The sequence below is a fragment of the Rhinopithecus bieti genome, unplaced genomic scaffold, assembly GCF_001698545.2.
Source record: "Rhinopithecus bieti isolate Rb0 unplaced genomic scaffold, ASM169854v2 scaffold_18504, whole genome shotgun sequence".
In the NCBI taxonomy this organism is placed as follows: Eukaryota; Metazoa; Chordata; class Mammalia; order Primates; family Cercopithecidae; genus Rhinopithecus; species Rhinopithecus bieti.
Genome location: NW_016809260.1, coordinates 1,144,756 through 1,168,678, shown reverse-complemented (window position 1 = coordinate 1,168,678; position 23,923 = coordinate 1,144,756). Strand labels below are relative to the sequence as shown.

At 41.2% G+C, this 23,923-nt stretch overlaps 1 protein-coding gene across 1 annotated transcript; it reads right to left on the bottom strand.

Moving 5' to 3' along the window:
- Nucleotides 1-11,793: 11,793 nt before the first annotated feature.
- On the bottom strand, nt 11,794-23,881 carry CDO1 (cysteine dioxygenase type 1). Its single transcript, XM_017888989.1, has 5 exons — nt 23,166-23,881; nt 20,157-20,234; nt 18,151-18,305; nt 13,400-13,569; nt 11,794-12,526 (listed from the first exon to the last, which is right to left on the bottom strand). Exons 1-5 carry the CDS (start codon nt 23,333-23,335, stop codon nt 12,497-12,499), a joined length of 603 nt encoding a protein of 200 aa, XP_017744478.1. The 5' UTR covers nt 23,336-23,881; the 3' UTR covers nt 11,794-12,496.
- Between the last annotated feature and the right edge of the window lie 42 nt (nt 23,882-23,923).

Below are 23,923 nucleotides of genomic sequence, written 5' to 3'. Positions count from 1 at the left end.
TTCCTCCCACAATGTACCTAAGAAGACTGCTGTATTTGCTTCATAACAATCTATTTACCCAAGCAAATTAGTGATTCTGCGTTTTGTTCTCTGAGACATTGACGCAGAATGGGGTGTCCCTATAAAAGCATCTTGGATCCTGTCATTGCCTGCATTTATTTTTCTTGCCCCTTCTCACCCACATGTCCCTTCTGGTCATATGCTATGGGTAACAACACAATTCAGTTTGATAAGAGAATTAGTATAAATCAGACCAGTTCATAAATCCTATTTCCCCATGACACTGCCCAAAATCAAACTTCACTTTATCTCCCCAAGATATGTTTCTTCCTGACTTCTCTGGGTCAAATGTATAAGATCCCTTCTCCTTGGAGCCTGGTGGAGATTTCACAGTAATCTTTGATCACTTTCTCTCTCCAGCCAATCCATAATCAGGTCCTGTGACTCCTGCCTCTGCAGTGGCTCCTCTGTCTCCTTGTTTTCTGTCCATTTCCACTGTCAGCTCCTAGTCTAGATCTCCCTGTCAAAGCTCCTGCAGGAACCTCTCAAATGACTTTCTTGTCTTCAGTTCTCTCCTTCCAACAAACTTACACAAAGAACCAGGTAAAATTTCTTAATGCCCAGCTCTGATCACATCACTATTATGTCTGGATCTCTCTTCATTGTTTACAGAATGAAACCCAAAGTCTTCAGCCTTTGCCCACTGCTTCTCCACTCAGCCTTCCACTCCCACTATGCCCTCTAGTCAAATTGGATTCACAACTTTCCAAACTAGTAAAGCCTCTTTAAATGGATGAGGTACAGAAGTATGTGAGCCTTGGCCACCTTAGGATGCTCCACCTCCCTACAATACCCTGTTCCTCAGGTCTAAATGTAAAGATTCAACCCATCCTTTAGGCAGAAAATCTCCCCACTCTCAGGTCCCATAGTCCTCAGTTCATATCTCTTTCATGACATTTGTCATTATTCTTTTTGGTTTGGTACTTATCGTGTGTGTGTGTGTGTGTGTGTGTGTCTGTGTGTGTGTGTGAGAGAGAGATACTCCTTTTCAGGATGGAGGCTGTATTCTATTTAGATTTGCTACAACTCCTTACACAAGGTCTAGCACCTCAGAAGGACCAACAGATGTCTATTGAATAAATACATTATTTTATTTACTGAACTGATTTCATTAAATCAATCAAAGCAGACTTTCTACAACATATTTAACCCCAAAGCTTAGTTTCCTGATAGAGTTCTCTGACATTTGGGCAAATTTTATTGTATTGTGGATAAAAACATTTTAATTATATATCAGCAAGTTATATATGTATGTGCATACATATATATATATGAGCTGTAGGCTTTTGTTTATTTTTCTGTATTTATTTATTTGGTGACATTGTGACAGCCAACTTAGGGGCTGCCTGTGATAATAATATATGTCTTATTGGCCAACAAATGATTAAGATGGCTGTGGGGACAAGTTAGACCAGGGTCAGATAAATGCTCTTGTCTGCTAGGCCGTGTTTTGTAAAGAAGGAGTTTGACAAGGGGGAAGAGTGCTTCCCAGCAGATGATGATGCTGGCAATCTGGAACAGGTCCCATTTGTGTCTTCCAACATGTCCAGAGATAGCAGGTGTTTCTTTGTTCTGCACTTTCCTTATTTATACACATGAAAGGATGTCCCCTGATTCTTCAATTAATGGGAGTCATGAGTCCTTTCAGTACCTCAACCTCTGGGCAAAGGAAGAACTTTGCTCCCACCGAGAAGCAGGTGTCTTAACCTTTCCTGTTAACGGGCAACTACTGTGCCTGCACATAGCCACCACTGCCCAATCTGGGAGGATGTCTCTCTCCCTTATTTGCTGATTGTGGCTGCCCAGCCCCAGGGGTTTCCTGCTAGGGTGATAACACATTGTTCTTGAACAGAGAGAAATAACTTAGAGGGATTATCTTGTCCTAAGACGTTGCATTGCCTCTCAGAGCAGAAATCTACCTTTTAAATGCTCTGTGTGTTCTCTGAACACTCTGTTGTCTCTGTCTACACCACAACTGTGAAGTCATTTATCAGGAACATCACTGTTAACGGGGGTGAAACAGTGGGGGAGTGGTTACTCTGGGGGAGACTGAGAACAAAATAGATGGAGCACTGTCCCTGTCTGGCAATTCGGCTTAAAAGATTCTTGAGTGGATTCCCCAGTAGCACTGATTGTCACAATGCCCATGTCACCCACTCATGCTCCTGGCTCTTAATACAATGTGCTTCCCAGAAAGGACTCTTTCCTCCCCAGACTAATAAAATTGGCTACCACAGATTAGGCGTATGGTGGAGTGGAAAAATCACACAAAAAAGACATGTGCCAGAGTTTCTGAAATTAGACACAGCAGAGATCAAAGGGATGCTTTAAAGACCTCTTTAAATCCTGTGGATTAAAAAAAAAGGAATTAATTAGGCAGGCAAAACCATGACTGAAATCCCAAGATGTACAGTAAAATTTCAAAGCCTGGCTGGTTTGGTTGCTAGAGGAGTTGGAGGTTTGGGAGGCCCTAATCCAAGATCACTTAGTCTATCCTTCACCCCTCACTAAATGTTTGGGTCTGGGGCAAATCTAGGGAATCCTAGGGTTCTATGGAGCTCAGTTTTGTTTTAATCCTTTAATTGAATGATAAGGAAACTGAGGCCCAAAGAAGAATAGAATAGAAGCCCAATAGCCCAGTACAAGTTAATGACAGAGCAAGGTTAGAATTCAGGACTCTTGGCTGAGTGTTCTTTCTGCTCCGTGTAGAGGTTTGGTGCAGGGTAGGAAACAAAGTCAAAGGAGAAAGATTAAAATTCCAAAAAGTTACTAAGAAATAATTTAGGCACATAAATTATACTAGAAGAAACTCCCAATAATAGTAATGAGCATGATATTTCTTCAAGTATTCTCTGCAGACCTTCAGCATCAGAATGCCCCAGATTTCTGGAGAACGTTGTTAAAAGTGTGTATTTCTGGTCTTCACCCTAGACCCACAGAATTGGACTATCTGGAGGTGAGTCCAGGAAACTGCAGTTTTAGAAACTCCCCTAGTGGTTTCTTACACTTGACAATGGCATACTCTGTCCCCTCCAGCAGTGGCCTTCACACCAAAGCAGGACAGGGTAGCACTTAACAGAATGTGTCAGCTGCATACCATCTCCGGTAACTGCTGTTACTTGGTTTTTGACTTTTAAATATACCTTAGGTAAGGCCAAGTGTGATGGCTCACACCTGTAATCTCAGCACTCTGAGGAGCTGAGGCAGGAGGATTGTTGGAGCCCAGGAGTTTAAGAGCAGCCTGGCAGCATAGTAAGACCTCCATTGCCACAAAAAAATTAAAAAGAAAAAATAGCCAGGTATGGTGGTGTGCACCTGTAGCCCCAGCTACTTGGGAGGCTAAGGTGGGAGGATCACTTGAGCCCAGGAGTTGGAGGCTATAGTGAGCTATAACTGCACCACTGCATGCCGGCCTGAGTGACAGAGCAGGACCTTGTCTCAAAAATAAATTAATTAATTAATTATTTTTAAAAAGCAGGATACAAAATAACAGCAAAGTAGAAGGGATAAGTTCTAGTGTTCTACAATACTGTAGGATGACTATAGTTAACAATATTATATAGTTGCAAATAGCTAGAAGGAGGATATTGATGTTTCCAACACAAAGAAATAACGTTTGAGATGATGGATATGCTAATTACCTTGATCTGATCACTATACAAGATATGTATCAAAATATTACCATGTACCTTAAGAGTGTGTACAATTATTACTTGTTAATTTTAAAAAATGAAATTAATTTTTAAAATTGTCCTGTTACAACTCAATGCAAGAATTGGTACCTCAGGAACCTATTAACTCATAGCAGAGCAAACACAAACTAATTCCTGTAACAGAGCAGAATGTGGCAAGTGCTATAAGAAAGTGAAAATAAAATTCTATGGGAGCCCAAAGATAGAGAGATTACCTCCCACTGAGGCAACTTCTGAAATAATTGATATTTGAGCTGGGCTTTGGAAAGGAGCTGCTATGTCCCCAGAGGGCAGGGAACTGGGGCAGAGTGCATTTTAGGCAGAAGGAGAAGGAGGCAGAGCAGAACCAGTGAGGTAGCAAAGTGCTATTTGTCCAGAGTATGGGGTGGGGAAGGGGTGTGTGTTTGTGAGAGATTGTGGGGTGCTAAGATCTAACTGCAAAACCTGGCTCTATTGGACAGGAGAAGAGGGAAGTAGATTGAGGGTCAGGGCTAGAGCTATGTAGGGTCAGATCACAGCAGAAGCTAGAATACAGTTGTAACAGACTCAGTACATACAGACTTAGAAATAAATATTAAGAGAGGTACTTCAGTAACTCACCATGGCAATCAAAGATGGTGAAGGAGTAGGGGTGCTGCTGGGAGAGCAAGCTCCATCAACACCTAATAAGTCCTCAAAGGAAAATGCCTGATCCCAAGCTCTTAGTGACTTTTGTCAGTTTTCTTTGTAATGTGAGGGTACTTGTTATCTTTTGGGTTTGACCTCAGGCCTTAGCTGGATTTCAGGACATTGAAAAACATCCCACCTGTCTCTTGTTACACAGGGCAGTAATTCTGATGGAAGAGTTTTGACATGGGTTGGGATCAATGGAGGATATTGAGATGTTGGAGCTGTCCCTTGAGCTCCCTCATGAGTCTATCTGTAAAGTGCTTTATCTTTGGAGTGATGAGAATGTTTTTGTAAGTTTCATCAGTAAAAGAAGAGAAAGAAACAACCTAGTCTTGCAGTTTTAAAAGTAGTGTTATATGGCCAGGTGCGTTGGTTCATGCCTATAATCCCAGTACTTTGGGAGACCGAGGCAGGAGGATGGCTTGTACCCAGGAGTTCAACGCCAGCCTGGGCAACATGGTAAGACACCACCTTTACAAAAAAAAATAGCCAGGCCTGGTGGCATGTGATCCCAGCCACTCTGGAAACTGAAGCGGGAGGATTGCTTGAGCCTGGGAGGGTGACGCTTCAGTGAGCTGTGGTCCTGTCACTGCACTCCAGCCTGAGCGAAAGAGTGAGAAAGAGTGAGAGCCTGTCTCAAAAAAGAAAAAAAAAAAAAAAAAATTAGTGTTATCAAGGGTAAAAAGGTGATGGTCATTTGGTTGCTATAATTCTTCATTTTATCCTTTTATTCATACATTCAACAAATACGATTTGGTGGAATTGGTTCCACCTTCGACTCCAGAGGCCAACACTGGATTCTGGCCAGGCCAGAGATCACACCCTGTTGGCCATAGTGAATGGGTCGGGGATAGTCATTGATGCACTCAGCACCCAAAAAGCTAAATTCCTTTCAATACCTATGGAAAGACTGTGAAGACATGACCCCTTATCTTCCCAAAATTGAAATAGAGAGCTTGGGTCATAAGTCTGCAGGTTTGGGGAGTCATCTTAACACACAAAGGCAGACTTTAGGGTCAGGAAATATGGAGAGCATGATAGAGTCCTAATAAGCTGTTTGAACTCCTTGGCACACACTTCCCTGATTACTTACCCTTGGACTTTACAGTAACTTCAGCTTGCTTTGTTCAGGTCAGTTTGGGTCACATTTTGTCACTTGCAACTGAGCAAGCCCTAACTGAAACAACCTGGAATACTGGTCTGGTGCCATGGAGTATAGCTATGAACATCGTCCCCAAAGTTGATAACCTATGCCCTGTCAAATAAGTAGGAATAAAGCACAGCCCGGTCTCAGCCTCCGCTATGACACAATCATTAGTTGAATCTATTCAGAAAAAACAAAACCACTCTCTATTCCATTGGGCCTGAGTATCTCATGAACATATTTTGTAAACTATGAGGTCAGAAACCAGTTGACAGATATCAAACAGGAAAATCAGAATCGCAATCACGTTGGCCACATTGTTTACTTTGTCCCTGCTTAATAGTTTTTCTTTTTTGTCAAAGGTCCAATGTTCGGGGCAGAATTGATATCTCTTTTGTTTTTTCCATTATGAAGCTGTGTGTCCTTGGGCAAAACATTTCATGTACGTGTGGCTAAGTGTTCTCATTGCTGAAATGGAGCCGGGAGATACAATATCTACTTAAGTGACAATAACAAATATATATACAAAAGAGATTTTAAAATTTAGAAGTCCAGTACAAATGAAAGGATAAAAAAGTAATATATATGTATATATATATATATGTAATTTTTTTTTTTTGAGATGGAGTCTCACTCTGTTGCCTAGGTTGGAGTGCAGTGTCGAGGGCAACGATCTGGCGCTCAGTGCAACCTTTGTCTCCTGAGTTCAAGTGATCCCCCTGCCTCAGCCTCCCAAGTAACTGGGATTACACGCATATTACAGCACACCCAGCTAATTTTTGTATTTTTAGTAGAGACGGGGTTTTGCCATCTCGAGGCTGGTCTGGTCTTGACCTCCTGACCTCAGGTGATCCACCACCTTGGCCTCCCAAAGTGCTGGTATTACAGGTGAAAGCCACCTCGCCCAACCTAAAAGAGTATATTTAAATTGCTCAAGCAAATCTTGTCTTTACTCTGAATTGGTTGAATAACCTCAGCTATAACAGTGTGCTGGCACATGTTTAACAAAAGCTTCTCTGAGGGAATAAAAATACCCTAATTTGTAGCTTTGACTAATTTCCACAGTAGAAATTCTATCATTATAGTCAATTTCAACCTACCAGTTTGCTTGCAAAATCCCGGAATATCAGCTCTAACAGGACTGCATGAGCCTGTATCAGCACAACATTGCTCAGATCCATTGGTTAGCTCCTCTGCTTCAGTTTCTTCACTTATCGAAACACTTGTTTCACTAATTATAATCATACAGCTTTCACTGAAAGGTGCCGTGCAGTCATCTGTTGTGATGACACTCTTTCTTTATGCTATGACATGCCTAGCAGCGATCTTTATTTGCATTAATTTGCTTTCTAGTTATGTAATATGTCTATCCCTCGTGAGCAAGGAACTGGTCTGGTGATGCTTTTAGGCAAACGTTACATATAGCACTCTAGTATGTGGATATTTAGATACAGATATTTTAAGTAGATAACCACTTCCTTGAGCTCGTATAAGAATGTCCCTCAGATTACTGAGGGAGAGTCAGTCTCTCACAGTGGATGTCTCTGTGTGAATTATTCAAAAAATTCACCAAATGCCCCTCAGTAAGCAACAGGTGAGGCATATTTTCTTTTCTTTTCTTTTTTTGAGACAAGTCTTGCTCTGTCGCCCAGGCTGGAGTGCAGTGGCCGGATCTCAGCTCACTGCAAGCTCCGCCTCCCGGGTTCACACCATTCTCCTGCCTCAGCCTCCCGAGTAGCTGGGACTACAGGCGCCGCCACCTCGCCCGGCTAGTTTTGTATTTTAGTAGAGAGGGGTTTCACCATGTTAGCCAGGATGGTCTTGATCTCCTGACCTCGTGATTCGCCCGTCTCGGCCTCCCAAAGTGCTGGGATTACAGGCTTGAGCCACCGCGCCCGGCCATGGGAGGCATATTTTCAAACAGCCCAGAAAGCTGTTACATCTCCTTCAACTGCACAGAAAGCTCAATGATAAAAAAAACAAAAAACAAAAACAAACATCAGGAATGCCTCAACTCTCTTATTGAGAGTGGGGCTGAATCCTAAATTGACCATGACTAGATCGTGACTTTTCTTACTAACAGGGGCCCTAGAGCTTTCTTGGTTGTGGTATATACTCTCTCCATGAGTGTCAAACTTCTGACAGCTTTGGAGCTTTGCATGAATACAGCAGGCCAGTGAACAGAGTGGAAATGGCTGAGTTGAAGAGTCAAGACAGGGAGCCGAGGCTGTGCACTAAAGGGACGCCTTCAAGCAGGGCAGCTGGCTATGACTTTCTGCTGTTACCTCATTTCCTGGGCCCTATTATCTTGCTTGTTTTGCAATAAATAAATATGTCAACTGATATTTGTGAAATGACATTATGCACACAGTTATTCATTGCAGAATTGCTTGTAATTATAAAAGGCTGGAAATTACCGAAAACTCCGTCAGTAGAGGGCTAGTTAATGGAACTACGGTACATTCATCCAATGGGATAGCATACAGCTGTCAGTACAAAAGAATAAAGAAGCTGCTTGTATCCTGATATGGAAAGATCTCCTTATAATTTCCCAACATTGACTTCAGAATGCTACCCTGTGTATAAAACATGGGAAAAAATAAATGAGGAAACACAAGAAAGTGATAATATTGGCTACCTTTAGGGAGGGAAACGAAGTGCTTGGGGTTAAGAAGGAGACTTCTCACATTATGTTTTTCATAAAATGGTTTATCACATTTTAGCATTTTAGTATTTGCTATGATCAGTGTGTCTTACCTATGCCAATACGTACACACATGAACACACTTTTCCCACAAGTACTTTTACAGAAATAATTTTTATTGTGGGAAAATATAGTTATTTTAATCATTTGTAAATGTGCAATTCAGTGGCATTAAATAGATTCAGAGTGCTGTGTACCCATCACCACTATCTATACCCACCAAATTTTTAGTATTCTCACCAAAAACTCTTTAGCCATTAAACAATAACTCCCCATTCTCCCTCCCTCCAGGCCCCTGGTAACCTCTGTTCTACTTCTGATGAATTTGCCTATTCTAGCTACCTTGTACAAATGGAATCATACAATATTTGTTCGGTGTCTGGCTTATACCATTCTCCCACATACTTCTGTTTTCTAAAGAAAACATTTATCAGCTGGATATATAAAGTTGTGAAAGTTTGAAATGTCCTTCATGTCTTTAGAAAAAAGAGAACAGATCTTGTGAAATGTGTGGACGTGCCTTGGACAAGGTAACTCATGCCTGGTGTTTCCTAGAAACCTTAGATAACTCATTGCAACCTTTAAAGGTTAACTAGTGGCCCAGCATGCTAATACCCTCTTAATCTCAGAAAATGAAGTCAAATAGCCACCATTTCCCACAAACCTTGGTTCATATATGGCAGACCTTTTGAAGAGGGGCCCTAGAGGCCTTCAGAGTCCATGAATCTTTTCTGAAATTGTATGCAAATTTGTTGTGTGTTCCCTTTTGGGAGATAAGTTATTTAGTATTCAGAAATTTTCAAAGTGGTCCATAAAAATAATTTTTAAAAAAGGCTAAGTACCATTGTTAAATAGGATAATTAATTCTGTCCCCTCCCTTGGAACAGATGTAAAAACGCTTTGTTCATCAATAAGATTGTGTGAGTACATGATTCATGAATCCACGCCAAGATAAGTCTCTGATTCGGCTTTACAAAAGAAGTCTGTGGCTTAAGAAAATGACCCTTAGAATTTCCATCCTTAATAAAAATAACATTGCACATTTGATTTGGTGGCACACAGAAAACACCAAAGCATCCATGTGTGTTAGTACAAGATTACCATGTAAGGAAGTTGAGGATTTTTTCACTCATTTCATAAATATTGAACACTTCCTATGTGTCAGGTACAGTCCAAACACTCAGGATATAAAGTAGTAAATAACACAATGTCTTTCCTCTTATGGGGGCTTGCATCCTATTACTAGGATTTAGACAATAAAGGAGTGAAAAAAGAAGGGACACTTTCAGATAACTGTAAGTGCTTCAGAGTAGCCTAGAGATCTCACTGTTAGATAGTGTGATTGGGAAATTCCTCTCTGGGCAGATGGCATCTGAGCTGAAACCTGATGGGCAAGAATGAGCCAGCCACATAAAGAACTGAGAAAGGACATTCTAGGCAGAGGGAGCCACAGTGCCAAGCTCCAGCTGCAGGTGAGATGGGAGGTACTGAGTGCTATGGGGTGCTTGGCCACCTGTCTCCACCTCATTTTAAATGTCTCCTCATTTTAGGGCTACTCCTCTTCTACCCTCAGGTCTCCACTCCCTTTTACATCCCACCTACACTTTAGTAAACAGTATGATTCCAGCCCTCAATATTCCTTCTCACTCCTACAAAATCCTCTTGAGACCTTGATGCCATCACTGCCTTGCTTACGTGCAAACACCCCAGTGACCCAAGCAAACAGTAAGTTCTGGGAGAAGCAGTACATTGGCTCCTGCATAAATGTTGTTATGGACTGGAGGGAGCAGGCCAATTACAGAGGCAGGGAGGGTGGTGGGGCCGTCTATAATGAGCCTCACGTTCACAAAGTTCTTCACATTTACATTTGACCATCACTGTCATACATAGGATATTATATCATTTATATGTGTGAAAGGTGCTATTAAGCACTTATGTATATGTATAAAACATGTAACTATACCATAATTTTGCTTTTTGTTATAATGGGATACAAAAAAAAAAAAAAAAAAAAAAAATGAGAAATGGCCCAGCCTTCTTTTACGTCAAAAGGCCTAAATATAAAGAGAATGAATTTTAGAGGATGACTGCTTGAGATCAAATCCTGGCTTCAATCCTAGGTCTGTAATACCTTGGCTAGATACCTTTTGGCAAGTTTCTTAACCGTGCTGAATATGTGTATATAGAGAGAGGAATTGTGTCCTAGGATGGATGGTAAAAAGAGCCTCCCTCACACCTAATTTAGAGAATGATATATAGACAAGGTGTTTGGACTTCTGAGTTGATATTGTAATGGGATTAACTCTGTGATCAGAAGAGTGGTCTTCCAAAGGCACTGATACCTAATACTCAGAACCTAGAAATGTTATTTCACGTGGCCAAAAACAAAACAACTTCTCAGATGTGATTAAGGATACAATCTTGAGATGGAGACATTGTCCAGTTCCTCAAAGTGGAAAAGGGAAGTAAATGAGACATAGAAGGACTAAATCTACCATTGCTGGCTTTGAAGATGGAGGAAGGATGTTCAAGTCAAGGAATACTGGACAGTCTTTAGGAGCTGAGGGAAAAAGAAATCCACAAAACAAGAAAACAGATACTGCCCAGCCTACAGAAAGGAGTGCAGTCCTTATAACACTGATTCTAGTGCTGTGCAACAGACTTCTGCAGGGCTATAGAATAATACATCTGCATTACTTTAACCCACTAAGTTTGTGATAATGTGCTACATACAGCAGCAGAAATACACCAATTCATTAAGGTTACTTTTCAGAATTGTTAGTAGGCTCAAACAACTTATAACAATACCTAATATATAGTAAGCATTCAATAAGTGTTAATCTTTCTAAAGGATGAGAGGAAGCTAACATATAAATACTAATATGAGATATATAAACAATGTAACCAATGAGCTACACAGAAACTATTTTTAAAGGACTTTGCTAACTAAATTCCCAGAATTAATAAGCTCTAAGATTATGACAGATATTCCTAAAAAAGTTGCTTAAAGCAGAAGAGCAAACTCGAATGCATATGCAGGCTTTGCAGGTAACAAATAATGGAAATAGGTGAGTTTGGGACTGCAGCAGATTGGAGGGCCGGCCCATTTAAGAGGCAAACCCTAGCCTAGCCAACTAATACCAATAAAAATGCAGTGCAGACCAAGTGTTCTAGATAATTCAAATTCTGAGCAGCTAGAATCCCTCAACTTCTACGAAATCTCCAGTTTTTAGATGTTGAAAACCAATCCATATTTAAACACATACATGTATAGACACACAATTTTCAGGCAAAACTGACCATGTCTGAGCCACACTACAGCCAGAGGCTCTCAGGTTGGTGTCTCTGACCAATTAGTGAAGATATTAATTAAGTCCAAAAAGGTAAGTAGTTTTTGAATGTTTTTTGGTTCGCTCATATTCTTACATCATAAAAGCATTTGTTACAGTGCTTTTGTACATCTAAATCTAAGAAACTGATTTATGGGAAGTTTGTATCATGTTAATCAGAAAGGCAACTTCAAATTGTGTTCAAATCCACTTTATTAAAATTATTTTGCAATTTTAGCCGTACAAAATCTTTTGACTATGACCATGGGACACAGACGTGAGTTTATGTTTTGGTTTGTTGTGGTTTGGGGAGCATGTACTTTTCTAAATCCTCTCCACTTCCTTTCATTACCCAATGGCAGAGTGCTGTCAGTTCCTCTCTATTATTCATAGAAAAGAAATTCGTAAGGTAAGACTGAAAAAATGAAATCTACAGATTCACAAAATTATCTTCCAATGTTAAGAACATACAAAGTATACTAAAGACGTCTACGTTTAGTCCTCCAGGTACCAAAGCAAGCATTTGATGTTTGAGGTTTCTGTTTTTACTTCTTGCTAATTACAGTTCAGAGACCAAAGTATTTCCAAAAGCTATGAAAACCCTCACTGACACTCCTAGTATGGATTCAATGGAATCAGAGGATAGAACTAGGAGAGCATGTGGAAACTTGCCTTTAAAAATCACAAGACTTTCTTTTCCTTAGTGGGACTTTTCTTCTGCAGTAGCTGAGGGCACTACTTGCTTACTTAATGCCTTATAATTAGCATCTGCCTTACAGTAGATCTAAGTATTGGCTTATTTAAGCACATTACTGGATAGCACATGGTAGGTAGCCTTTTTGTCCAAGGCAAACATACAGCGAGGCTTAAAGTAAAACCTCAGAGGGTTTGGTGCTCCTTAATTGTTCTCCAATGAGCCCGAAGTTGCCTGAAAAAAGGGAAAAAAAAAACTGTGTAAGAATCTTCACAAAAGACATTTTAGCTCGTTCTAAATAGTTCTGCTTTTGTAGCACTGTATGAAAACTCAGCAAGGGCAAGGGAGCCTTGTTGTTTTTCCTGCAATAAGAATATCTCTTAGGGTTTGGAATGTGGAAGATGAAGTGGGGCAATAATGAGAAAATTCTGCCCTGGCTTCCCTCAGAGGCTGTGCTTTCACTAAGACTCATAAGGATTGTTTTGTTCTCCATTTTCACACATTGTCTATTTCTGGATATTCTGATAATTAAATATAGACTATTCCTCTAAATGACAAACTTATTTCAGAGGTAGAAGACTGCCCTGCTATATTAGTGTTGGTTGCCTTTTTATTTTTAGTAGGAAATGCTTGTTTCTCAAGGAGGAATCTGTTAGTATAGTTTATTCTTATTTGTGGTATAAATGGCATAACAACTCTAAGAATAAGCAACCTTGGCAAACAAAACAGACAATTTTCTTTAGTTATATCATCTGAATAATCTTCACAAAAGTTGACTATGCAACTTATTCCTGTTGGCCCAGCAAATTAGACCTATGAATAGTAAGTCATGGTAGTAAGAGTTGTATCAAATAATAGATTTCACTCTTATTTCCCAAGTAAATGAAAACATTTTAAGCACACATTTTGAAGTTTCTCAAATAATCTTTGGATCTGACATAGTAAGTTTCTAAAAATAAACTGAAGAGATAGTCTCTAAAGTTAAATAAAACAATCAAGATATATTGGGCCTTACCCATGAGTTAAGACTCATCTCATTCTTTGCATACATATAGTGTAATAGTGCCAACCTACAAAGCATTTAAACCTAGAAGAAATCATACTCACACACGGAGTTCTGATTCCAAATTTACTGTGGAATGTCATGGTGACTTTGTTTTTATGTCCTGTTCTTTGATCAAAGGCATGGCACGTATCGAAAGGTGGACTGTACAAGTGGAGGCTCACGGCAAGTTCCGTATGGCTGATGTTCTCTACTCGATGTAAGCCGATGGAATCTAAACAACGTCCAAGAGGGAAAAATAGGTAAAGGAGCCTGGACAACAGCTGCAGGTAAAATTTCCGTGAGTCATCTGAGATCATGAATCAATTGTGATGCAAATGGAATAGATACTAGAATTGAACTTGTACTTAAAGATAGTAAGTAACATGCATGCATTAGCCTCTGCTCCTTCCTGAAAACCCTCTCCAATGGCAGTAAAAAATTAAAAAGACATCAATATACAAAGACAAAATAGGAAAAGAGAAAACACTAACAAAAACTTGAAAGCTTGGAAAGTAAGATGGATAGCTTTACAGAGCAGAGAAAGCTAAATCCTTAGCCATCCATGGGGAAAGTCAAGACATAACCTGATTTATATCTTGAAACTCCAAACAGCACAGGAATTGACAGCACCAGGTACTTCCGGAAATGAGGGTAAAGATAGGGCTATAGATATAAGAACTGGTTTAAAGCCTGTTTAAGAAGCAGAGTCTCAAAACCCTTTTACCAATTCTCTCTCTTCTTTCTTTTCAGCAGCAGACTAAGATCTAGTCTCCAGGTGTAAGAGATCAACTTGAGACTGATGGCAATCAGGTGAAAAACAGATGAATTAAACAAAAGCTTCCATACTGGATAGTAAAAATTCCTGCTTTAGTCATCACCTAGCTGCAAGAATGCTGCCAGACAAGATTTTTCTTTCCAGGCAGAAGATAGGAAGCAGCTTCTCAGAGAATCTGATTGGTTCAAGAAAAAAGCTTTAAAGATATTGTCGCTGGAAGTTCCTGAAGGAAAAGGCTCTGCTAGACTATCAAAAAGTGAAATCCAGTTGACAAGCTCCACTCATATTCAGGGTTACCAATTAATTTTTTTGTTCTTGGTTTTTAAATATTAGCAAATCGCCAAGGTCACCAGACATTTGAGCAAGGCCTCTAGTATGAAAGACAGAGGTCAGAGCAAACAAAAAAGTAACCTGCAACAGAGACTACTCAGGGGAAGTGTTCAAAAGCCTATCATTAACATTTTCCCAGAAATAAAATACCATAAAAGGGACCATAATACAAAAAGAGGTTGAAGAAACAGAAACCAGAAAAGAGTTGGCAGGAAATGCTGAGGAAGACTCAAAGAACAAAAGGACAAAGAGAGAAAATAAGAAAGAGAAAAAAAATAAGGAACCGTTCAAGAAGTTTAATATCTAAATAGGAGTTTCAGAAACAGAATTTTAAAAAAAATTCAAAGAAATAACCTGTGAATGTTTTCCTGAGTTGAAGGACATGAATTCCCAGATTTAAAAACCCACTGAGTACCCAGCACCATGAATGAGTCATCAAACAAGATACATCACTGTGAAATTTCAGAATACTGGGGATAGAAAGAAGGCACCAAAAGAGAAGGTCCCAAAAGTTTCTAGAAAGAAAAAAAAGGTTTCATAGAAAGATTCAAGAATTAGAATGGCACCAGGTTTTGTTTTGTTTTGTTTAAAAAAAAAAAAAAAAAAAAAAGACAGGGTCTCATTTTGCTGTCCAGGCTGAAGTAAAGCAGTGGGCTCTTGGCTCACTGCAGCCTCCACCTCCCGGTCTCAAGTGATCCTCTCACTCAGCTTCCCAAGTAGCTGGGACTACAGGCACCTGCCACCACGCCCTGCTAATTTTTGTGTTTTTGGTAAAGATGGGGTTTCAACATGTTGCCCACACTGTTCTTGAACTCCTGGGCCCAAGCAATTCTTCCATCTTAGCCTCCCAAAGTGCTGGGATTAGAGGTGTGAGTCACCACACCTGGCCAGCACTAGCCTTCTGATAAGAACACTAGAAACTAAAAGACAAAGGAATTACCCTCATGGTTATGAGGGAAGATGTTTACCAGGTGATAATCCATACCTAGCTACATTATCAATCAAGTTGTAAGGGTTGAATACAGAGATTTTTAAATATATGGGGTCTTAAAAATTTCCCTTCCAAGAATCCTTTCTTGTGAAGCCATTGGAGCATATGCTCCACCAAAACAAGGGCATCAACCAAGAATGAAAAAAAATCATGAGATCAGGAAAGAGGGGATCCAGCCACAGGAAACAGCAAAGGGAAAGCTTGAGAGGATGTAAGCCTTACATTGTAAGGAATCTCAGGATCACAGCTCACCCCGGGCCTAGAGATCAACCGATCTGTGCTGAAGCAGTCAAGAGGCCCTGGGAGAGAGCTTCAAGAAGATTTTTTAAAACACACACACACAAAACAAAAAAACAAGATGAAATACTCAATTAAAAATGTTAATAAACTTATATAGTTACAAGAAAGTTTCAGGGATTAATCAAGTAATGAGTTTAGTGTAACTAATGTAGGCAACCCATGTGGCTTTGTGCTTTCTTCATGATCTAGCTCCATGAGTGCGCATCATAAAGAATGAAGCATAGAACCAGAAGACTTAAGTTCTACTTCTAGCTAATTAGCGAAGCTATCTTAGAACAAGTCACACCTTCTAGGATCTTTCATTTTCCTTATTTCTGAAACTGGGGCCTAATTCTCAGATCTGCAAATTCTTTGATCCTGTAGCTTGTTGCGTTCATAATATACTGGCTTAAGCACAGTTTTGAAGAAATGTTCACCACTGCAGGTTCATGCACTATCTAATGCATGCTGACAATCCTGCAAGCAAAGACTCTGCAAAAACAAGTCGCCCATCCTTTAGAGAAGCTCCTATTAATAACCCACGCATTATTATTATCTTTTGATCTTTGCTTCTTTTTCCTTTATGATCATGGTGTACCCTCTGTCACAGTCATACTGGACTTTTCTTGGTGATATTTATGAAGGACAGTTAGGTCCAGGCCCTGTCGACCTTTTGCCCATTACAATAGGCACCTAGGTCTCCTTGGCCCAGTCCTCCCTTCTCCTCCACCCTATGTTGCATGCTGCTACTAAATCAATCAAGATATTCCCAATTACAACTCCGTTGACCAAAGTCCTTACTTTTAGCTGGTCTTGCAGGCCCATCCCGTGAGCTCACTTTACTCTCCTGCTAATCCACTGACCAAACCCATTCTTCTTTCTTTACTTCCCCCAATGCTGGAATAGTTTCCATTTTTCACAACGATTGTACCTTCACTTGTGCTCTTCCTTGTACTTGAAACATCCTTCCCCCTGATCACTATTCATCTCCACCCCTACTCCTGCATCTGTAAGAATCAGAGGTTGAAAATTTGTGGCTTTTAAGTTATTTGGGTAATTAGTCTACAGAATAATTAACATATCCCACCCAATATTTTACTGATTGGCAAAATTTCATATAAAACACAGAATTTCCAACTTCTATGGAGAAAGAAACCAGGCTGATCTCACTGGAGCTGGGTGGCCACTGCCGTCACCTTAGTATGAGGCTTGTATACTCCAGTTCATACCAGGCCTCACCACAGCTTTATCCCTGATGTATATCACTTCCTTATCTGTTTGGATTCTATAGGATTTTGCATTGAAGACCCTTGAAAAAGCTTACGTATTCTTAAAGATCTAACCTGTTTTCACAAGCCCTCTGACTCCAGCTGGAAGTAATTATTCTGAAAGGTGTGTGGCTTTATTGTGAATATACAGACAACAGACATTGTTCTTGGAAATCTGGTGTGCCTTATAGACAGCAACCCTCACATTATTTGGGTAAATGAATCAGAGCTTCCTGCCACACAGGAAACTAACATCCTTGTGTTATGTGAATGAGGGAAAACTTCCCATACCATCTGACCTTTGCAAGTAACTTGCATACAGGCCAAATATCGAGGCCAGTAAGATTTATGAAAAAAAAAAAAACTAGCTTTGCCAAAAAAAGTCCCCCAAAACTCTATAATACTTTATATAGGTGGGGTACATGCTGAATAAGAGCATAGGTTTTTGGATCAAATTGCTTAGGTTCAAATTCTGGTTGCCACTTAGCTCAGTGACCTTGGACAAATTATTTTATCTTCCTATGTACTGGCAACTTCATATGTAAATAGGAATAAAAAACTATCTGTCACATATACATTTTAATGAGCTTTTTGGAAAGTTACTATTCCTTTTAGGAATATGGAAGTTAATCACTGCCTCTCTTGAAAAGTATTTGGCTATCCCATATCTCATTTAGAAAAGATAATGAAATCTTGGTAAGATATGTATAAATCACTAGCCAATAATGTGCTTTGTAAAATTTCCCTGGAGGATATTTTTTAGGTATGCTATACGTATTTTAGAAAAACAGAGACTAGCTAGAATTCTTAATTAGTTACAGAACATTTTGTTCTATTCTCTAACACAAAGCTAATGTTTCCAACTTCATCTCTTTTGTTGAAAGACTCCACTGAAGTAAATTCATATTTTATTTTAACTGTCTTGTCTTGGCAAGTAAATGACTTTTCAGTGGATACTAATCTGCATGCATATGTTTTCAATAAGTGATTCCAACCCAGGTGCAGGTTTTGTTAAAAAACAAAACCTGCTATGTTTAAGTAATTTCCAAAGTATTTTAAATCATGACTCATGATCCAGGTTTTACTGCATAAAAAGTGTAAGTAACCAATATTTCAGACAAAAGGTCATGGTTCTTCCCACTTGCCCTTAGAAAAAGAGTAAGATGTTACCATTGATGTAGGCACACTGGTTTTCCCTCAAGACTCTTTCAGACTTCTTGACCATCTCATTGGATTTTTTGTCAGGCCAGGCAAATAATGTCTCCTTTAGACTTCCCTGTAGCATCTTCAGAAAGCAGTGGGAGTTCGTATGATCATGAATACTGCTACATGTACACAAAATGACAATCCAACTCAGTAGATGGTCTAGTATCCAGACCTGCAGTTAACAGTCTTCCCATAACTGACACCTACACACCATCAATAAGCCATCTCCCCAGCCAAAATCCATTTCAGTTGAATTTTTAAAATGTTATCAATTTACAGTTCAACAATGTTCAGGGTAAAGTAATAATATGTCATCTATATCAATTCATATAAAAAGTACAATTTTGATGCATATCCCTACTAAAGAACAGTTTTATTAACTTTGTTATAGTACTTTGATAATAGAAACACAGAACCAGCAACATTTTATCTTCCCCCAAATACAGACAACTCACTTAAACTGGGCTAGAATTTGATTATGAAAGTACATTAGAGAAATTTTAGAAAGGATTAAGACAATCATCCATGGTAATTGTACCACATTGAGAAGATCCACTTAACATTTAATGCTTTTTTCCCCAAGGCTTTTCTCTTTTCTCCTTCCTTTGGGGAGCTGTAAGGAGAGAAGGTATCTGTATGTGTATTACCATCCTAAAGTTATACTGTACATAAAATGTTAACACTGTGTCAATTTCGAGTGCTCTACCTGTGATTACCTTCCAACATTGGTGGGAGAAAGTTAACTGCATTTGAGGAAACAAAGGATTTATTTATGCAATCTTAGAGTAAATAGTATTTAACTATATGAGGCAGTCGTGGTTACAGGGTTAATTAAAATATATGTGTCTATATACATTTTGGGTATTCATTTCATACAATGAATTTTATTAATCTATATATGAACCATAAAAAGAATTTGTTTCCTAAATCCACAGAGCCTAGTCCCACTCTGGACATAATGTGCTTTCAAAAATATTGAGAGAATGAATGGAAACACTTCATTTCATATGAGTAAATAAATGCACTCTATAGACCTAACTTTCTAAACACTTATAAATTCATGTTTCCTTTCATAAAAATGGATCTAAATTATTGCTTTTACCATTCTCAAAAGACTGAGAAAGATAGCAATACTTAGTTGATAATAAGACTGTCAAACGTGAAACTATAGACAAATTAAGGAGCTAAGTTTCAAGGAAACAGTATAAATTGCCTTTTCAGTAAAGAAACTAAATAATTAACTTGAAGTAGAAAGCAATTTTCTGAATTTGCAATGCTTTTCTAGCTTCTCCATCCTTTGGTCTTTGGTCCCACGATTGTTTACATACCTCAAACACCACAAATGTCAAGTGTAAACACAATTTCACATAAAATTTAACTCCACAGAAAACAGAGTATGGTTAACTTAAGGGGGTTACTTACCTCCTTTGATCTACTATTCATTTTGGGGGCTGCTTTTAATATGTGTGGTGTATGCGTGAATGCCCTGTGCTAACTCTCATGAGAATTTTTGTTGGGATTAGGGAACATTACGAACAAGTAATTAGAAAATGAGGGCTGGGTGTGGTGGCTCATACCTGTAATCCCAGCACTTTGGGATGTCGAGGTGGGTGGATCACCTGAAGTCAGGAGTTCGAGACCAGCCTAACCAGCATAGTGAAACCCCCGTTTCTACTAAAAATACAAAATTAGCCAGGCAGGGTGGCGCATGACTGTAATCCCAGCTACTCGGGAGGCTGAGGCAGGAGAATCACTTGAACCCAGGAGGTGAGGTTGCAGTGAGCCGAGATCGTGCCATTGCACTCCAGCCTGGGCAACAAGAGCGAAACGCCGGCTCAAAAAAAATAAATAAATAAACAAAAAAAGAGATTTGTTAGTACTTGTAAGGCCTGTGGCTAGCCTGGTACTATACTTTTCATATGCTAGAAAACATGTGGTAATAAATATCTGTGAATGAATAGTTATTTTACCTGCCATGTCCTTCACCCCAACAGAGAATCATCAGATTAAATTTTCCATTTCCTTGATCCACAAGATTTCGGGTATACCTAAAAAAAAACCCAGTATATTCAGAAGTTTTAATTTGGTTGCTGAAACAAGCACTGGAAAAAGTAAGTGTGTCACCAAGTACCACTTATTCACAAATGTTAACATTTCCCCCTCTAAGCAATGTTGCATGCAGTTTTCTAATTAGAAATCCAACATAAATGAAAAATCCTCTTTCACAGTTAATTTTGAACTGCTGCATTTACAGAGGTAGCTGCTCAGTTTTAATTAATGGCACGGGAAAAATAACAGGAAAAAAACTGAAATTGCATGTTTCTCAATGTGACGGCCTCAAACTGCTGGAGTAAGTTTCTCAGAGAAAAGTATTCCCAAAGTGCATTACTGGTTCAGGCAAGAATGTTGCTATTGTATTTTTTTTCTTCTTTTTTCTTTTTCTGCCTGTAACTAAATCAGGACTTGAGAAACAAGATTTCATTAAATAGCTGTTCTAGAATTCTTAGTTTCACTAAAACCTAGACACAAACCACATTCAAAAGCCCTTATAATGAAAAGTCTTCTGTGGGGGTTGATCTGAGTACCAGAACAAAGAAGACTATATTAGTGAAGTATAGAAGACTCTAAACCTCTTACAATTAGGAGAAACCAGTAACTGGCAAACACATACACACAGACACACATACCACAACCAACCATCACCACCACCACCACCACCACCACCACCAACAAACTGCAAACCACGACCATAACGGTAGCACCAGGAAAAAAGCAAAATCAACATCAACGTTTCTATTGGTCCAAGGTGTACTGTTGACAGCATCTAGTTAGCAAAGTTTCAAAATTATGACATTCATTTAGGCTGTCACGTTAAAGAAAAGGGGTCTTTACTCCATTTTTGTGGAGTTTTTGTTCCCTTGGTCATCAGTTAACCCTTGTCTAGCATGCCCCTTCCTGTCCCATTCCTCCCCACCCCCAGGTGCCCGAAGAGCACGATCCTATTAAGTGCTTTTTAGCCTCAGTTTTCTCTACTTTGTAGCTCTTTATGACCTAACAAGAAGTTGTGCACAAAACCTTCAATTCACAGTAAACTGAGTTCCTGCAGAAGGAACTCACAAGTCTTAGGATAATCTTTCTTGCTTCTCTAAGGCTTCTTTCAAAGAATTCACAGCCTGGCCCACACTGGAGCATACTGTGTCTTGATTCTTCTGCACTGGCCCTCCCGAAGTCAGAGAACAGAATCCTTCACAGAGCTAGGCATTTATTTAATGCAAAAAATACTGTAGAATTGACTTCTCTCCCATCTCCTGTCTTCCCCCAACTGCCCACTCGGGACTACATCCATTATGTTAATGAGCTGTACTTCAGATATCTGTGAAAAGACCAATCAACCCGACTGGTTGCCCTTCAAAAGGTTTAGAGTTTGTCAATCAAGACTACTTCAAGGTCCTTGAAAATACACTTGTTCTAAAGATTAAAGATTAAAAACGGTTACAACCTGTCCTGGTTTAATAGTGGTTTAGAGTGTAGGCTCTGGAACAATAATGCTAACCTTGCTACTCGATAGAAGACCTTGTGCAAGTTTTTCAACCTCTTCATTGCCTACCATTCTTCATATGTGTCAAGTAACTGGAAGAGTATCTGTCCGATAACAAATCTTCAATTACCTGGAGCAAATGCAAGAAAATTTAAAAGCTAGACTCTCTGGTAGCTTTTACCGCTACAGAAGCGCTCTACCATGAACTAAGCTGACAGGAGCCAAAGGAATTTCCTCAAGTCACTTGTATATGAAAATGGGATCCTTAGTGGGCTTCACTTTTCTATTTCAAATCCTAAAATACAGTTGAAACCGCCCATGCCAACAAAACTTTACCAAACATCCTACCTGTTAAACAGTGACTAAAAGAACCTGTTCCCAAGAAAACAAACTTACTTCTTTCCTTATTTTCTTTCACTTACCCCTTTCTCCCAACCTTAAACCCAAAAAAACCATAAAGACTGATGCGCTGGCTGCTCAGAAGTAGAACCTCTCACACTTCGGGGTGATTAAATTTTACCTCTGGCCCCGGAGGATTGGTAGAGAGATTCAACTTAATCACCAAGCCAAGCAGGGGCTGCAAAAACGTCAGCTTACCAGGGCACCTCACTCAAATACATCTGGGAAGTAGGAGTCTTTAATTTACATTGCGGATACTCAGAACCAAGGATAAGAGAAATCAGATCGTTTGGGGGCTGAAAAAAAACGACGGTCGAGTATTCAATTTGCGAAACCTGGCAGTGGTTTGAATAAACCCGCAGGCGGGGAAGTTGGTTTGGGAAAGGGAACAGCAGAAATGGCGTAGTGGCAGGTGACGGCCACAAGACGCTATTTTACATGAGTAAAAATGCCTGCTGTAAGCTGCCCGGTTGCAGGCGACAGAAGGCGCAGTGATGGAGAACTGACGTGGGTGACTTGTCTTCTTTATCATCACGCACTTCTCCCGACGGCTGATGTCGCGCTCTCCCGGGAGCACCCTCTGCTAGTACCGCCGGACAGTGCCTTAAGACGCCAGAGGGGCCCGAACCTGAGCGCGGTCTCTCCGCATCTCCGCGCCGGGGGCTGACGATGGCTTGGGAGTGTGGGCATCGCTCCCGAGGCCAGGGGCAGGAGGACTGCTAGTTTAGAAGCAGAGGGGTTTGCGGGAGAGAAGGGAACAGAAAGTCTCGCAGACGCGCGGTGGCCGCCCTTCCCAGCGCCTGCCCGCAGCCCCCGGCCGGAGGCCAGCAGGGCCAGTAGGATCCACCTTCCGCCTGCGCTGTGGCCGCGGAGCCCCAGGCGAGTCGTGCCCGCCCCGCGGCTCGCCAGCGAGGGGGCGAGCGGCGGGCGCAGCGCGGCCGGAGCTTCCCGAGCCAGTGCCATTGGGCTGCGCCCCCCACGTCCGTTCCTCCTCGGACGAGGCGAGTGGCGCCGCCCGGCATGGAGGCTGCAGCGCGCTCACCTGTACTGGTCGAACTTGGCGTACATAGCCCACTCGGTGGGGTCGCTCTCGTAGGCTTCCATGACGGCCTGCACCTCCTCCACATTGACCTCATCGCCGGCGAAGAGCCGGTGCAGGACGCGGATCAGATCGGCCAGGGTCCGGGGCTTCAGCACCTCGGTCTGCTCCATCTGGTGCGGAGCCGGCTGTGTGCGCGCCTCGCTGCTGGGCTGCGGTGGAGCAGCGGAGCCAAACCAGGAGCCGGGGGCGAGGGAGCCCGACCGCTCGCTAGACCGCTAGGCAGACACGCGCACGCACCCAGCGCTCCGGCGCCGCACGTCGGGATGTCGCCGCAAAGACAGCGAGACCCACCCCACGCCGCTGGCAGCGCAGCGGATCCGGGCTCGTCGCAGACGCGGCGCACACAGAAATCAGGTTCCGATCTCGGGGGTTCACCCTCCCGGGCCCCTTTTAAGCGCTTGGAGTCACTAGGAATGTACCAACGGCCCTTGGAGGGTGGAGGAGGCGGAGAGCCACCCAAGAAAGAGGGCGGAGGCGGCGAGACTCTGCCGACACCCACCACGCGCGCATGCCCTGCTTCCCCGGACTCCGCGCCTGCCCAAGAGCCCAGCTGCCTCCAGCGTCCCCAGGCTCGCGCGGGCTCCGCGCAATCTCTCCCCCACTTTTGCGGCGCGTTTTAGCCGCCCGGCCTAACGCCTCTCCCCGCTCCACCTCCGCCGCTGTGGTTCGCGACGCTGGGACGTGGACAAAAAGGGTCG